This window comes from Sprattus sprattus (genome assembly GCF_963457725.1).
Source record: "Sprattus sprattus genome assembly, chromosome: 1".
Lineage (NCBI taxonomy): Eukaryota > Metazoa > Chordata > Actinopteri > Clupeiformes > Clupeidae > Sprattus > Sprattus sprattus.
Window position 1 is genome coordinate 30,164,488 of NC_137920.1, and position 16,385 is coordinate 30,180,872.

Consider the following 16,385-nt stretch of genomic DNA (forward strand, 5'->3'; position numbering starts at 1 on the left):
CAGAAGAAAAACAGATAGGGGCTCCATCGTCATGTGCTTGTAGCACTAGTTTTTGTTTACCTCATTGTGGATGATGTAGAAGCATAACTTGACATTTTGTATAGCATTTTAAATAGCATTTTGAATAGCCTTTTGTATAGTATTTTTAATAGCATTTTAAATAGCATTTTGTATAGCATTTTGTATAGCATTTTGAATAGAATTTTGAATAGCATTTACTGCTCATATGTAACATGACAGTGTTTATTCCATTGACCACAAAGTTTGCAATTACATAAATGTTATGAACATTATGTCATATGTTGGTGTTTATGTTATGTTTATAGGCTAAAATGTTTGCTATTATGCCAAACATACAGTTGAAAGTCTACACTGAAAGTGAAAATTAAACAATCAATGATGTTCCTAAAAAGAATAAAAGTTTCCTTAAATTCAGACTTCAATGTCTATTTCTTAATTAAAGAGAATTGGCTTACCAGCTTGAGGTTTCAGAATATTAGATACATTAGTTGTAATAATCATTTAATTAACACCAATACAATCAGCAGAATAAGGGATTTAATTATTAACAATTATATATAGAATTATACTTTGAAATTTGGTTAATACAATAGATAGTAACTCTCAAATGGCTTAACTTACCCTACCAATCTGATCCACCTACCCCTAACGTGAGGCAAGTTGAACCGTGACATCATTTCTTTTGTGGGGACCCCAAATGTCTAATTAAGTTACGCACACTGCTTAGGTTTCGAGTGATGGCACACATCCTGAACTTGTGTTGTATGCATTAGTTTTATTACTGTCTCATTTTACCCCACTCTCCACTAAGTGCTTCTATCCTAAGGGACTGGTGCTGTAAAGCAGGCTTATAGTCTTCTTTCTATCCAAAATGGCTGGTACTGAAAGCAGTCTCATAGTCTTCTTTCAGTCAAACCAGCTATTCCTATGGGTGCTCCCTTGATAAAAAAAATGCCCTTACAACAACAACATGTCAGTATGTCTGTGTGTAAACTTACAAAAGTACATTGGTCTTAATGACAAGCGCCCTCTTGTGGACACACCCAGCTGAGGCCGCCCAGATCCTCTTGAGTAACACATGTGGGCCACTCAGGTAGATTGAGAGAATACAAATCTGCAGCTGTTACGAGAGGGGGGGACGGGGGGTGGGGGGCAACAGCTATAAGTCAATGGACAACATGCAGTGAGATGTCTAACATAAGCTGTCCCTCAACAAGGAGCTACAAACACAGCCTCTGTTGCCATCCACCCCGTCCTCTGTCTCATTTCATTTCTAACTTGTATCCTGTACACAGGGGGAGACATGAAGACCGCAGTGGTGGTACTGTATGTGTGTGTGTGTGTGTGTGTGTGTGTGTGTGTGTGTGTGTAGGTGTGTGTAGGTGTGTGTGTATGTGTTTGTGGGTGTGTATGTGTGTAGGTGATTGTTTGTGTGTGTGTGTGTGTGTGTGTGAGTGTGTGTGTGTGTGTGTGTGTGTGTGTGTGTGTGAGTGGGTGGGTGGGTAGGGGAACTTTCTGGCTGAAAAAGCCATGCAGCTGCTGTTTGCAAGGCTACCATGATCGTTCTGTGAGTTATTTGTGCTTGTGTGTATGTGTGTGTGTGTGTGTGTGTGTGTGTGTGTGTGTGTGTGTGTGTGTGTGTGTGTGTGTGTGTGTGTGTGTGTGTGTGTGTGTGTGTGTGCGTGCATGTGTGCGTGTGTGTGTGTATATATGCATGGGTGGGTGGTGGCAGGATGTCTCTTCTTGTCCCAGCCATCTCTCTGTTTTTTTTCTCAGTCTAGTTTGTGCTCTTGCACTTACACACAAAGAAGACATGTTTATATTTAGATCAAAAACACGCGCACACACACACCCACACACAGATAGAGTGCAGTAGAAGTCCCTCATTTGTGTGCTGATTGTGTGTGTTTGTGTGTGTGTGTGTGTGTGTGTGTGTTCTCAAGCAGATTTGTCACCTGTGACGTTGCCTCTCTTCATCTCTACCCCATCAGCCTATCTCTCTGGTTTGTTTGTCAGGGTGGCTGCAACCCCAGAACAGGAAAAAAAAGAAAATGGAAAAAAAGAGAGCTAAAGAGAGAGAGAAGGGGTGGAGAGAGAGAGGGAGAGAAAGAGATAGAGAGAGACAGAGAGGATGGTGAAGAGAGAGAGAGAGAGAGAGAGAGAGAAAGAGAGAGAGAAGCCACACACACAAGTGCAAGCTGACCTCACTTCCCTCTCGTGTCTGCAGTCTGCAGTGCACAGATACCACAAGTCTGACTGCCTTCCTGTGATGACTCCCCTCCCCTGCAAAGAATGAGATGAGAATGATAGAGAGCGAGAGAGAGAAAGAGAGCGAGAGAGAGAGAGAGAGATCTGAGCACTGAGAGAGGTGAGTGAAATAAAGGCCTGAGAGGAGATGCATTAGGGAGGAAGAGGAATAGAAAGAGAGAGAGAGGGAATGGCGATAGAAAAGCAGTAGAGAGTGAAGGAGAGTCAGAGAAACAGGGAGAGGAAGGGAGAAATAGACACAGAGAGAGAAGAGAGAGAGAGATTGTAGCACAGCGAGAGGAGGTATTGAGGGAGGGGGAGGCAGAGAGAGAGAGAGCAAAGAAACAGCAGTAGGAGAAGGAGAGGGAGAGGCAGAGAGAGCGAGAGAGAGAGAGAGAGAGAGAGAGAGAGAGAGAGGAGGAGGGGGCGAGCTGAGAGCTGCGCAGGCAGGCTGGTCACATGAGTACAGATCTGTTTACAAACTGAAGCCTGGAAGCTGGAGACGAGTGTCGCTGACAGTAGTCGCGACTGCGAGTGCGCGGTAGAGGTAGAGCTAGAGAGACCGTTAGGAGAACAACAACAACAACAACAACAACAACAACAACAGTCCAGTGCCTCTCGGGGACGGCGGTTGACAGCGTCCTCCCGGTCTGACGAAAAGCGAAAGGCGGGCGCCGGGGGCAAACAATGGGGCTAGCGGTCCGGGGAAGTGAACGTGCCTCGCTGCTTCTTTGTCTGAGCCGTTTTATTATTTGACTGGGCGGAGGACGGAGGGAGCAGATGGTTTCAGGAGAGGAGAGCGAGAGAGTAGAGAAAAAAATCACACGCACACACACACTCCAACTCGCGCACGAGCCAGATACCAATCACAGCTTGAGGGCTGCCTTACTGCTGTGTGTGCAGTCTTGTCCTTTGTTTCGGGATTTTTGGCCGAGGCCTGTCCGTCTGCGCTGAACTGGGAATACCCCTGTCGTTGAACCAGCCATTCGAGAGCGCGCAGCAGCAGGAGGGGGGAGACTGACGAGGAAGAGTGGAAGGGAGGAATAGACAGAGAGAGAGAGAGAGAGAGAGGTGGACGAGAAAACGAGTGCGGAGGGCAGAAGGCTTGTCTTTTGTCAGAGGCTTTGGAGGAGAACAAAGCAATGACTGTTTCCAGGCTATTGCGCTGAATTCAGCCAGACTTGACACAATGTCACTGTGATCTGGCGTAGTCCTCCACTGGATCAGAGGAAGATCGCACGTCCTCAGAGGTGAAGACAAGCCATCTTCCGTGCTCTACGTTGAATTAGGTATTCATCTAGTCTTGATACTTGCATGATATAGGTCGATATATAGTTATATATGTGGTTGGTATAGCTGTCTGCGTTCGTGTCTGTCATTGAACCTCAGCATTCTTCCAGGAGCATCATTAACTTCTTGTGGAGATTCAAGGACAAAAACAAATACATGATAACAGCAGACTGTTTTCTGCTATCTGTCAATGACAACCGAACCGTGGGACGCCAACATCACTGATACAGAGAAATAGACAAACGGACAAAGAAGAAGAAAGGATAAACAAATAAAAAACAAACGTGGATTATACTGGGTAAAGAGTACAGGCATGCCGGAGGAGGTTGCACAGCCAGGTCAAGACTCTGTTTATTGTTGATAGTGGACTTGCCATCGAAGTGTCATAACTCCAGGTCAAAGGACTCTATTTACAGTTGGTCACAACACAGAAACTGAAAAGACGCTCTGCTATCCAACGGCAAGGTCGAGGTCTTACTAGGCTACTACTCCCACTCTGCTTAGAGCATATTTACTGGAAGACTTCTGTACCCCCCCCTCCCTCCCCCCTCAACAAAAGAACCACCCGTCAGACCCCCCCCCCCCCCCCCCTCGACACACCGACACATAAACAACCACCACCGCGACTATCTCCACTACTTGCAAGCCTCCAACCGGAGCTGAATTTATAGCGGCAGGACCGAGTGTCAGATTTCATGCAACCATTCCAATGGTGTAACGGTAAGTGTCTTGTACGAAATATCTGCCACGGGTGACACACAGCTTTAGTGTGTGTGTGTGTGTGTGTGTGTGTGTGTGTTTGGGGGGTGGGGGGGGGGGGGTAAAACATGGGGTTCCACACAGCATGATAGGGTCAAATGGCTTTTAAAGACGGAAAGCGCAGATATCTTTGTTAGAGTTGTGTGGTTGAGTGTTTGCTTCTGGAATGGGAGAGTTTGGGTCATTCCCTGTTCAGTGTCGGGTCATGTTAAGTTTATTGTAGCCCCCCCCTTCAATTATGCTGACCATTCCGAAGTGGGATCAACCTTAAGTCTGTCTTTCTTGACTAGGCATAAGGCTCTCAACATAACCCCCCCCCCCCACCCCAACTTATCCTAGCCACCTCCTCAGTTTTAAACACACCTAAAGCTAAAAACCCTCTCCCCATTAAAATCTCTTAAGCCTCCCATAATCTCCATGCTGTCAGCAGCACCCCATTGAATCACCTCAACATTTAAAGGATTCACTCTGTCATTGAGGACTCACTCACAGTAATGCTACTCCACAAAGCTCAATTGACTTGTTCTTGCTTTTGTGACTGTGCCCTTGTCAGAGCTTCTTTGAACTGTTTTAATACTTCTGTGGTGCCCAAAGAGAGAGAGAGAGAGAGAGATTTTTTTCTGAATAGAATCTCCCTCACAACTGCCACACACACCAGCTGCCTTCCCCCATCTCTAAGTACCAGATGGTGGCATGGCGGAAGTGTCGCCACAATCGTCCATGTTTGCTTTGTGCACGGCCAATTACCCAGGCTCTTCTTGGCACCGGGGAAGTGGGACGGCGTCCAGAAACATGAAGCGCTTCACTTTCGACTCTCCTCTCTCCTTCTCTTTCATGTAATCTCATCTCTTCACCCTTTTTTATTTTTTATTTCAAGTCATGCTGTTGTCAAATCCCACATCTCTTTTGTTGCCCCCTTCTTATTTCCCCTCTTGCTTCATGTTCTTGTTTACATGTCTACTTTCTACTCAACCTCTCCCTCCCCAAATATTTACCCATGGCTTTTATGATAGATACTGTTGCTCTCACACAAAATGGGGGGGGGGGGGGGCGGGGGGGGGGGGGGGGCACTTAAAGATTAGGGAGGTGGGCAGACAGACTGGCAGGCAGACAGACACACAGACAGAAAGACAGATAGTGGATAGTGGCCTCTGTGCTCTAGAACTGTGGGCCTCTGACTAATAGACAGTTTGTTAGATAGATGAAACATGGGAGAGTGAAGGAAGATAGACAGAGATGTCTGAGAAACAGACAGACAGATAGTTTGTTAGATAGATGAAACATGTGAGAGTAAGGGAAGATAGACAGAGATGTGATACATGTGAGAGTAAAGGAAGATAGACAGAGATTTCTGAGAAACAGACAGACAGATAGGTAGGTAGATAGAGAGTTAGACAGATAATCACTCCTTTGTGTTTGATGTCATGTGTGTTTGAACTGGTTCTCCCAAGGTACCTCTGTGGTGTGGGACTGCAGCGCTAAGACAGACATATTGATTGACAGATTGATTGATTGTTTGGTTGATTAATTGATTATTACTGTGTGTTTGATGCCCTTTGTATTCTTTCCCAGGATGCCTCTGTGGTCTGGGACTGCAGCGCTCGGACTGCGAGATGACGTCTGAGGATGTCTACCACCTGCCCCTTAACGTCTATGTCATCGTGCTGGGCATCGGCCTGTTCGTCTTCATGCTCAGCGTCATTTTCTGCTGCTACCTCTTTAGGTGCCCCTTTTTACACACACACACACACACACACACACACACACACACACACACACACACACACACACACACACACACACACACACACACACACACACACACACACACACACACACACACACACACACACACACACACACACACACACACACACACACACACACACACACACAGTAACATGCAAAACATTTGGGCACCCCATTGTTAAAATTTCTGTTACTGTGAATTACAACGCGATTAAAAGAAGACCTAATTTCCAAAAGTTGAAGATGACAGATTTCCTTAATTTTGGTATTTCCACCTTTTCAAAATAACAAAAGAGGATAAAGGGCCTGAAGGGAAAGTTTGGCCTACCTGCATGGTCAGTACTTAGGTACACCCCCTTTGGCAAGTTATCACAGCATGGTAACGTTTTTTGTAGCCAAAAGTCTTTCAATTCTTGTTTGGGGATTTACACCCATTCTTTCTAGCAAAAGGCTTGTAGTTCTGTGAGATTTTTGGGCCGTTTTGCATGTGCTGCTCTCCGATCAAAAGATTTTCAATGATGTTTGGGTCAGGTGATTAGTCTTGGCAATACCTTCAGCTTGAGCCTCTGAGTTAGTCCATAGTTCTGCAGGCTTTTTCCTCCAAACTTACCCGTTTACATTGTTGCCATACAAATTCTATTTGAACTTTATCAGTCCATGGGACATGTTTCTACAATGCATCAGGCTTGTTTAAGAGTTTTTGATGCTGAATTTTGTATTGAAGATGCAGGAAAGGTTTTCTTCGGATGACTCACCCGCAGTAGAACAGTGCACCAGTCCTCCAGAGTCTGCTAGATCTTTCCTGAAAGTCTTCTGCAGCAGTCAAACAGGGATTTTGATGGGCCTTTCTAGCCACGTTACGAACAGTTCCCTCAGGAAGGTTTCTTGGTCTTCCAACTTGACCCTAACTGTTCCTGTTAACTGCCATTTTTGAATTACTTTACAAACTGAGGAAATGGCTACATAAAAATTCCGTTGCTATCTTATTATAGCTTTCACCTTCTTTGTGGGCATTATTTATTTTAATTTTCAGAGTGCAAGGCTTAGAGGGGCCCATGGCTGCTGCTTGATGGGACAGATTCAGGAGTAATTTTTTATAAAGCTTTGGAATTTGCCCGGCCTGGCCTTTCCTTACGATGATTGTGAGCAAGCCACAGCCCAATAAGCTAATTTAGTTCTGAGGACCTTGGTAAAAGTTATCTGAGAGCCCAAATCTCTTGGGGTGAGAAACAGACTGATTTTCTCCAGTCAAAACTAATAATATAATCCTTTAATCTTGCTTAAAATGTTGAATAGAATGGTTCACCCTTAACTCTATGCCTTTTGGACATCAGTTCATCTTCCACTGACTTAGCTATCCACAGAAACAGACATTTGGACTGGAGTGCCCAGACGTTTGCATGCCATCGTATACTGTGTACATTTACACGTGTGCAACACTGACAGACACCCACTAATTGGCTCACATACATAGTGGCAGACTCTGAGACATATGCATGCACCCACCCACAGACATCAACACATTTACAACACACACACACACACACACACACACACACACACACACACACACACACACACACACACACAAACACACTGTATACACAGACCCTACACACATGCAAGCCAAGCGCCCCCCCCCCCCCCCCCCCCCCCACACACACACACACACAAACACGCTGTATACACAGACCCTACACACATGCAAGCCAAGCGCCACCCCCCACACACACACACCCTCTACCCTCTACCCTCCCTGCAACATGGCAGCCAGCTGCTACCCCTTCTGATCTCAGGCTAATCTGTCTCTGGATAAAGTACTCCAGCCCTCCCTCTGAATGCAATTTTCATGGATTCCCTTAAAATCCAGTTTCAAATAACAGGGGGAAAAAAAAATCACAAATGAACATAATTTCCCCACACACATACTCCACTCAGACTGATATTTCCAGAGAACCTGAAAACACACTTAGTCAAAACATCATGTCATTCTTATCTTTCTGTGTGTATATGTATTTGTGTGTGTGTGTGTGTGTGTGTGTGAGTGAGTGTGTGTCTGTGTGTGTGTGTGTGTGTGTGTGTGTGTGTGTGTGCATGTGTGTTTTCTCTCTCTGTCAGACATTTTCATGCTAAATGTCCTCCCTCCTAGAATGAAGAACTGATCTTTATCTCTAGATGAGGTTTAGATGATTCTCTGTCATTACGCAGTGACTGGCAGAAATGTGTCATCAGCTGTCCTTAAGCAATGGTATTTGACCTCCTCCCACTGACCCTGCGTCAGTGTCACAGACCGGTTTCCTTGGTTACTTCGTCATCATCATCATGAGACCAATGACAGCAGCACTAAAGCATGCATCTGTTACACTCAGCGTACAATGTAAAACATATGACTTTTGTCAACACATTTCTATTAAATATTTGATACATTTGGTATAGATGAGTGAGGAGTGCCTACATTCATTACATACTGGACAAATAAGACAAAGTACTATGAATTGTAGGTTGACTTGTAGGTGTGGAGCAAGTAATCTGTCAGATTAGTAAGGGTGATGTATAAAAAGCTGAACAGAAATTAATTTTGCTTTGTGCACCATTGCCCTGTGAATATATTGTGTATACATGGCATTTTTGCTGCCTTCGGTAGCCCATATCAGTTTCGATATGGCTTTAAAGTTCGCACTGCGACTAAAGGCCAACAATTTTCAAGGCTAACTAAACTAGCCCAACGATTTTAACTAGTTCCATGTAGAAATGTCAAAAACACCATCTCTTCTCATCTCGGGAGTGATACATATCATGAATTCAGTGTTATGCAGCGAGGCGTAGTGTACCTAGCAAGGCCCTGTGAATGTATTATGTGGTTGTATTATGGTCTGTGTGTGTGTGTGTGTGTGTGTGTGTGTGTGTGTGGTTGTATTATGGTATGCCTCTCTCTGTGGCACTTGGTTGGCTGCCAGCGTTCACACACAGTATCTGAATGTGTGATTTTTTTTTTGTTCCTCTCCTTTTCCATGTAGGTTGAAACAGCAGGGACCAAGGGAGCAGTACAGTTACAACGAGGTACAGTGTCTGAGGCTACTTTTACTTTTACTACCATGGGACACACACGGGTAACCTATAGTGTGTGTTGGTGGGGGGCCTTATGGTGTGTGTGTCTGTGTGTGGGTTGGGGAGAATTACAGTGTGTGTGTGTTTGGGGCGGGGGGCTTACAGAGTGTGTGATTGTGTGTGTGTGTGTGTGGAGGGGGGGGCGTTATGGGGTGTGTGGGGTTTTTTTTTTGGGGGGGGGGGTTATAGTGTGTGTGTGTGTGTGGGTTGGGGAGACTTATGGTGTGTGTGGTTTTTTTGGGAGGGGGGGCTTATAGTGTGTGTGTTTGGGGGTGGGGGGGGGGTGGGATTATAGTGTGTGTATGTGTGTGTTATAAATATCACCTCCATTTAACACCCGCTGTGGTCATACAGCTGATGAAACCCAATCTAGCCCCTTCACAGATGACTTTCATGACATATGGAGATATATTACATAGTCTGGTGAACATTATATTACATAGTCTGGTGTACATTATATTAAATAGTCTCGGTACATACAGTGTTGTTTTTTTCATTGCTATGTTGACACAGAATGAAAATAAGAGTGTATGTGTTGGGGGGGCCGGCATGGTGGAATGTCAGACAGTGGTGAAAATTCAAACACCACGCCGCGAAATGTCTTCACCATTTTTAAGCTCACATCTACACACACACACACACACACACACACACACACACACACACACACACACACACACACACAAACTTTATCAGCGGCTTCTGAGCTGAAGTGTGTACCTAGGTACGAAGGATTGATATGAATATGACTTTGACCACAGCGTTTCAGGATTTCACAAGTCAAATGCATGTTTGAGTAATCTTGAAGAGATAAGGTTGTCCTGCAGACATTAAAGAACAGTGGGTATCTCTTTTCTAGGTGGTTCTTAAAGGGGCAGGGAAGAAGCTGTCTCTGCTCGGAGTAAGTGTCCATTTCTTATGTCTCATTTCTTAAGTGTCATTTCTTATGTCTCATTTATTTGTGTTGAGCCCACTTCTTTTCATAAAGTCAGAGTGTATACATTCTCAGGTTTGACCTGCTAAAAAAAATTAAGCCGACCAACCAAGCAACAAACAAACAAACAAACAAACACCTTTTTTCAAGCCACATCTACGCAGGAACAGAAGCTACAGCTCAGTGAAAACACAAGTGTGTGTGTTAAATTGGACCCCCATACTGTGACACCCCCCCCTCCTCCCTTTTCTCGCTCTCTTTCCTTCTTCTCTCTCAATGTCTCTCTCACTATCTCTCTTCTTTGTCTCATTTTTCTCTCTCACTATCGCTCTTCTTCGTCTCATTCTTCTCTCTCGCTATCTCTCTTCCTCGTCTCATTCTTCTCTCTCACTATTTCTCTTCCTCGTCTCATTCTTGTCTCTCTTTCTCTCTTCTTCGTCTCATCCTTCTCTCTCACTTTCTCTCTTCTTCATCTCATTCTCCTCCCTCACTATCTCTCTTCTTCGTCTCATTCTTCTCCCTCACGATCTCTCTTCTTCGTCTCATTCTTCTCCCTCACTATCTCTCTTCCTCGTCTCATTCTTCTCTCTCTCTCACTATCTCTGTTCTTCGTTTTTTCACTCCCACTTCCTCAAGCATTTTTCTGTTTGTGGTCCACGAGTCTGAGCCAGGTCAAACCTAACCCCCTTTTCTCTCTCTCTCTCTCTCTCTCTCTCCCTCTCTCTCTCTCTCTCTCTCTCTCTCTCTCTCTCTCTTCTGCAGCAGCCCTGTGCAGTCTGCCTGGAGGAATTCAAGAGCAGAGACGAGCTGGGGGTGTGTCCCTGCTCTCACACCTTCCACAAGAAGTAAGTCACAAACCTTTTTCTCTCTTCTCTTCTCTCCCTTTCTATCCCTTTGCTCTCCTACTCTCCCTCACTCCTTCTCTTCTCTCCCCTTCCCCACTTTCCATGAGAAGTAAGTCGCACCGTTTCTCTCTCTCTCTGTCCTTCACTCCATTATTGTTATGGGAGCTATGCCTTACCAGACGTCCTTCTGCTGTCTACTGGCTCAGCGGTCTGTGTTACTTGTAGGAGCTTGAGAGGTTTGGCAGGGGGAGAGCTGTGTTCAGGCAACATTCCAGAACTTTTTCTAATGAAGTTGGAAAGCAGAGTTCCGATTGTGTAATCATAACACTCGGTTGTTTTCTTGTTGGGAAAGTTCAGAATAATCCTGAAATGTTTCTTGTAAAAATATGATGGGGCGCACATGTGACAAGTTTCAGTGACGATGCCCAAGAAACCCCTGAAAGAGAAGTTCAACATTCTTGACGTAATTGGAGTTTATTATGTTGTTACCGCAGCTTAATGTTATAACCAGGGCTAAGACTTTGCCATTGTGTCCTCACTGTAAAGAAAATATTTTTCTCCAAGTTCTCTCGTTGTCTCACACTTAGCCTTGAGTCTTCATCTTAGCCTTGAGTCTTAATCTTAGCCTTGAGTCTTAATCTTAGCCTTGAGGAGTCCATTATGCATTGGGCCTCTGGTGGCCAATCTAAAGCAAGCAGAACAAATGGCCACACTTTGTGTTATGATACCGGCATTAGTGTAGCTGTGCCTTCACTAAGCTATAGCTTTGAGACCACTTAGCAGTTTTTTATGACATAAAATGCACATTAGGGTTAGTGTTCTACAAGTCCTCAATGTCAAAGTGTCCGTACACAATGATGATAAGCATATTACACAGTACTTTATTGCAGTGGGGGGGGGGGGGGGGGGGGGGGGAATGACCATCAATCTTTATTTATTTACTTGCTTCTAAAGCCAGTTATTCTCTTTTCCATCAGTCAGTAGCTGGCTTCCTTATCTTCTGCCAAAAGCAAAGGACCACAGAAATGGCTAGATATGTGAGCTTATTGCAACAGTGGCCGTTTAGCAGCGTGGAGTCTGTGATGTGAACTCCTGCCTGCCGTCTGAGGTCAGCTCTGGAGTCTGTGATGTGAACTCCTGTGTGCTGTCTGAGGTCAGCTCTGGAGTCTGTGATGTGAACTCCTGTGTGCTGTCTGAGGTCAGCTCTGGGCCGTTCTGGTCAGGCAGCTTTATCTGCGGCCGCCCTGCGTGGCTGAGAGTGTTCCCATTCCAGTCGAGCCGGAACGCAGCTGACTCCGCTCCGCTAATCTGCCCCATCTCGACTCCTCACGTGACAACAACACCCCCCCCCACCCCGGATCGACCAATAGGGCGCCATGTGGGCTCCAGCAACCACCATGCCAGTGCTGTTCACCGATAACACTTGGCCCTTTGGCCTCATCCTGCCAGGCCTCTGATTTTACTGGCTGCACTGGTTGCACGAGATAGCAGGCCTGTGGGTAGAACAACAGCATTTGGCATATCTGATGCTAGTCAGGATGATGGATGAGGTATGATGGATGCAGGCATCGTCAGCCAATTCCTCCGACCTGCAGACGTGTGGGATTTTTTATTTTTATTAAGTCACTTAGCAGATTTTTTAATCTAAAGCGGCTTGCACCCGCCGGTCACCTCGCTCTCCTCTTTGAGTCACAGGAAACGAAGGATAGTTGAGCCTTTTTTTCTTTCATTCTCTGGTTAGCTCAAAGAACACTAGCAAAATGGAAGGGTTGAGAGGGAAAGGGATCAGAGAAACACACTTAAATCATATTAGCAATATATTACAAGTATGTTTTAATGAAGATAAGGCCGCCCCTCTTATACGGTCTATGAGTTTTACTGACGGGCTGCCAGGGTAAATGATGCCTGCCGGATGCCCCTGGAACTGACAGATGTATTACGGATGCTGATGACTGATGGGACATTCCTTCTCTTCTCTGTCCATCTCGTCTGTTTCCATTTTGACCCCCCCCCCCCCTCTCATATCACTCTTTTCTTCCCATTTTTCTCTTTTCCCTTGAATGCTTTCATTACTTTCCCAAACATTTTATCCATTTGTTGTCTCTTATTCACCCACTCCCCTGTAACTCATTTTCTTCTCCCCCCTCCTCCACTCTTCTTCTGTTAATCCATGTTTCCCCTCTTCCTCCCCCCCCCTTCTTCTCCATCCTTCCTCTTCTCCTCCGTGTCAGGTGCCTGCTGAAGTGGCTGGAGATCCGCAGCGTGTGCCCTATGTGCAACAAGCCCATCCTCCGTATCCCAGCCGACGAGACACCGCCTCCGCCACGGGTCACCGAAGGCCCGCAGGACCCCGAAGAGGTCTGACCCGACCCCCGACTCCAAACAAAACCGAAACCGGCCGGGCAGACAGCGCCAACAGATCCCCCCCTAAGACTCACTCGCACATGACGGGGTCGCCCGGTCAGAGGTCGGGGGTCAAAGGGTCCTCACAAGCCACAGAAGTGGCGGTTATTAGCAAACCATTTGTCCAACCACATGACAGCATGGTGAAGAAACACTTGTGTTCTGAACTGGTCACACTGGTGTCAGGCACCACCAGTATGGGGGAGGGGGGAGGGGGAGGAGAGGGTTAGATATAGGGAGAGCAGAAAGTGTTATTAAAATAGTGACGAGAGAAAGCGAACGAAATAGATGTGGGACAGTGGGGTGGGGTGTGGATGTCCCTTCAACCCTAAATATGTGTGTAAACACAAAGTTAGCATGAGATTTATGAAATCTATGTAAAACACACACACACACACAAACCAGTCACCACCACCACCACCAACACACCTTGTATGACAAACATCCAGTGTAATCCGCTCTTTCTGCTCACTTTGGACAATGCTGTAGTGAGCGAACACACTGCGATGAACTGCAACATCCAATATATCTGCCTATAACCAGATCCACTGTATGGCCACACCAGCTAATACAAAGCCAGGCTGAGTCATCTTGAAAAGAAAGAAAGAACGAAAGAAACAAACAAAAAAAAGAACAGGGAGATAAAAGGGGTAGAAGTAGATCTGCCCTGTCTGTCAGTACGTGTGAATAGGGCCTCGAGCGGCCGTTTGTCTCTTCCTCTTCCAAGTTTCATTTTGTATCGTTTGATGGTTTTAAAATAAAAGTGTAATGTTTTTGTGGGTCACTCGCCCTTCGTCTGGAATGGTCTTTATGGAAGGGTCATGCAAACACAAAAGTGTACAACACTGACTGAACCGTCTCATCTGAATTCACTGGTTGTTTTATTACAAAAACGCACAAGATACACTGCCTCTATGCACGGCAATGCAACATTTTTCAGAACATAGAAAGTATTTTTGATGCAGCTGAAGGTCTTGCAGCTAGTATAAATTACACATGAATTAAAAATGTCCACACAGACCCATTCAACCCTTTCTCTGAAGAAGCACACATGTTCACTCATTACATTAAACCTTCATCCAACTTCACTATCCAGTATGAATCAGTCCAGTAAGATTAGAGTATCATATGGGTAACCAGGTGTGTATCTGTGTGTGAGTGAAAGTGACCACAGGTATTCAAAGCATTCTTGGTCTCTTCTTGTAGGCCTTCTCTCTCTGTGTGTGTGTGTGTGTGTGTGTGTGAGAGACATCTTGGCTCTAGCTGGCCTCCACGGTCCCCTTGTTCTCCACGTACTCCAGGGCCTTCTGCTTGACGGCCTGGATGGTCTCTGGCGTGCCGTTCTTCTTCTCGTACTCCAGGTAGCGCTTGAAGAAGAACTTGATCCGCTTCACCGCCACACTCAGGTGGATCACACGGTCAAACAGCTCCCTACGTACGGACGGACACACACACACACACACACACACACACACACAAGGAAAAACAGTCAGTTTATGTGCAGACTCTCTTCCCTCTCAGATGCTGCCATTCCTAATCCGCCGTGCTCAAACGACACAATGTTTTTTTAGTTTCAGAGAACCAATTCGGAGTTCATGAGCAGCTGCTGATCAAATCAGTGTGTCGAGATTTCCCTGAGGTAAAACCAAGCTTAGGCGTGTTCCCTTCCATTTCAGATACTGCCCATCTAACGCTGTTTCAATTTTGCCTTACCAACTCTGAATCCACACACACACAGACACACACACACACACACACACACACACACACACACAAACACTCCAATTCTGGAACCAAGCACACACACACACACACACACACACACACACACACACACACACACAAACGCACACACTCCAATTCTGGAACCAAGCACACACACACACACACACCAACTCTGAAAACCAAATGCAGGTCATAGGGAGCTGGAGATCAAACCAGTGTGTCCACATAGATTTCCACGCAACTATTTGCTGCATACAAGGTCCACTGGTGAATATCATTGATGTCTTTTGCAGGTCTTATTACATATAATATATATTATATATACACTTTTTTCCCCGTGTTTATATATGTCACACATGTTATCCATTAGAGCAAAGGGCTATTTTAAAGTGAAGTCCATGGTTATAATCCATCACAGTTTTGCACAAATTCAGCAGAGAGACATGAGGCATGGGTGTATTTGACTGGCTGTTGAGCGTAAATAGCTACAAGCTTTTGCCAGGATTGAGGACTTCACCTTTAAATGCAAGCTGAAATGCCATGAAGACACAGCAACAATTTATCTTTTTTTGTGGTCGTCATGGACATGGCAACGTCACCACCTGACCCATCACTTCCCATCCAATTTCAGCGACTCTTGAGGCACAATTCAAAAGACCTTTTTATTGCGCAAAACATAATTAACCTTTGGAGACTCCATAAAAGAGAATCTCAAATTATCAGTTGACCAGTTGATCACTCGCAGGAATCCAGCAACCTCAAGTACTCGATAAGCACATGATTTTCTTTCTTCTCTAATCACAGTAATTTAAGCCCCTGTCAGCAGTTGGTCCTTTAAGATGGTGGTATCAACAGGCCTATGCCTATGGCACTACGCCTGACCTGAGTCATTGTTGAGTGTTTTTTTTTTTCTGACGCCATTAGCCTTTGTAACTTGTTGATATGTTATCTGGCCAGTCAGGACTGTGTTTCTTAGACAGCATCCATGAGTCAGAGAGTGTTCAAAAGGATTATCTCCCCATCATTTAACAATGTTAGCAGTTTGACGGATTTTGGAAACGCGCCCCTGGATGAGCTGTAAACACAAGCCTAGCTTTTAAAAAGGTTAACACCCCATCAAAGGATTTGGCTAATTTATGTTATTTATTATATATTTATTCATAAAACAACAACAAAAAACTCCATAGGGCAGCCATAGTGGATAGATTTGAATTGTGAAAAATAACAACAAGTCTGTGTTGCAGTTAATAGTTTGTTTTTCTCCCAATGTATGCTTTTGATGTGGAGCTAGCATCTATGTTTCG

At 45.2% G+C, this 16,385-nt stretch overlaps 2 protein-coding genes across 2 annotated transcripts in view; one reads left to right on the plus strand and one right to left on the minus strand.

The window, feature by feature from the left end:
• The first annotated feature begins 2,773 nt into the window (after positions 1 to 2,773).
• LOC308372259 (RING finger protein 122) lies at positions 2,774 to 14,143 on the plus strand. The gene is made up of 6 exons (XM_080847407.1): positions 2,774 to 4,278; positions 5,890 to 6,040; positions 9,084 to 9,126; positions 10,034 to 10,075; positions 10,871 to 10,953; positions 13,185 to 14,143. The coding sequence occupies exons 1-6, from the start codon at positions 4,254 to 4,256 to the stop codon at positions 13,315 to 13,317; spliced, it is 477 nt and encodes a 158-aa protein (XP_080703533.1). The 5' UTR covers positions 2,774 to 4,253; the 3' UTR covers positions 13,318 to 14,143.
• Positions 14,144 to 14,300: 157 nt separating this feature from the next.
• The window catches only part of pdcd11 (programmed cell death 11), a 22,527-nt gene continuing 20,442 nt past the window's right edge, over positions 14,301 to 16,385 (minus strand). Inside the window, exon 37 of the mRNA XM_080847242.1 lies at positions 14,301 to 14,787. Within this exon, the coding sequence (XP_080703368.1) occupies positions 14,616 to 14,787 (172 nt within the window). The 3' untranslated portion in view covers positions 14,301 to 14,615. The remainder of the gene's footprint in view (positions 14,788 to 16,385) is intronic.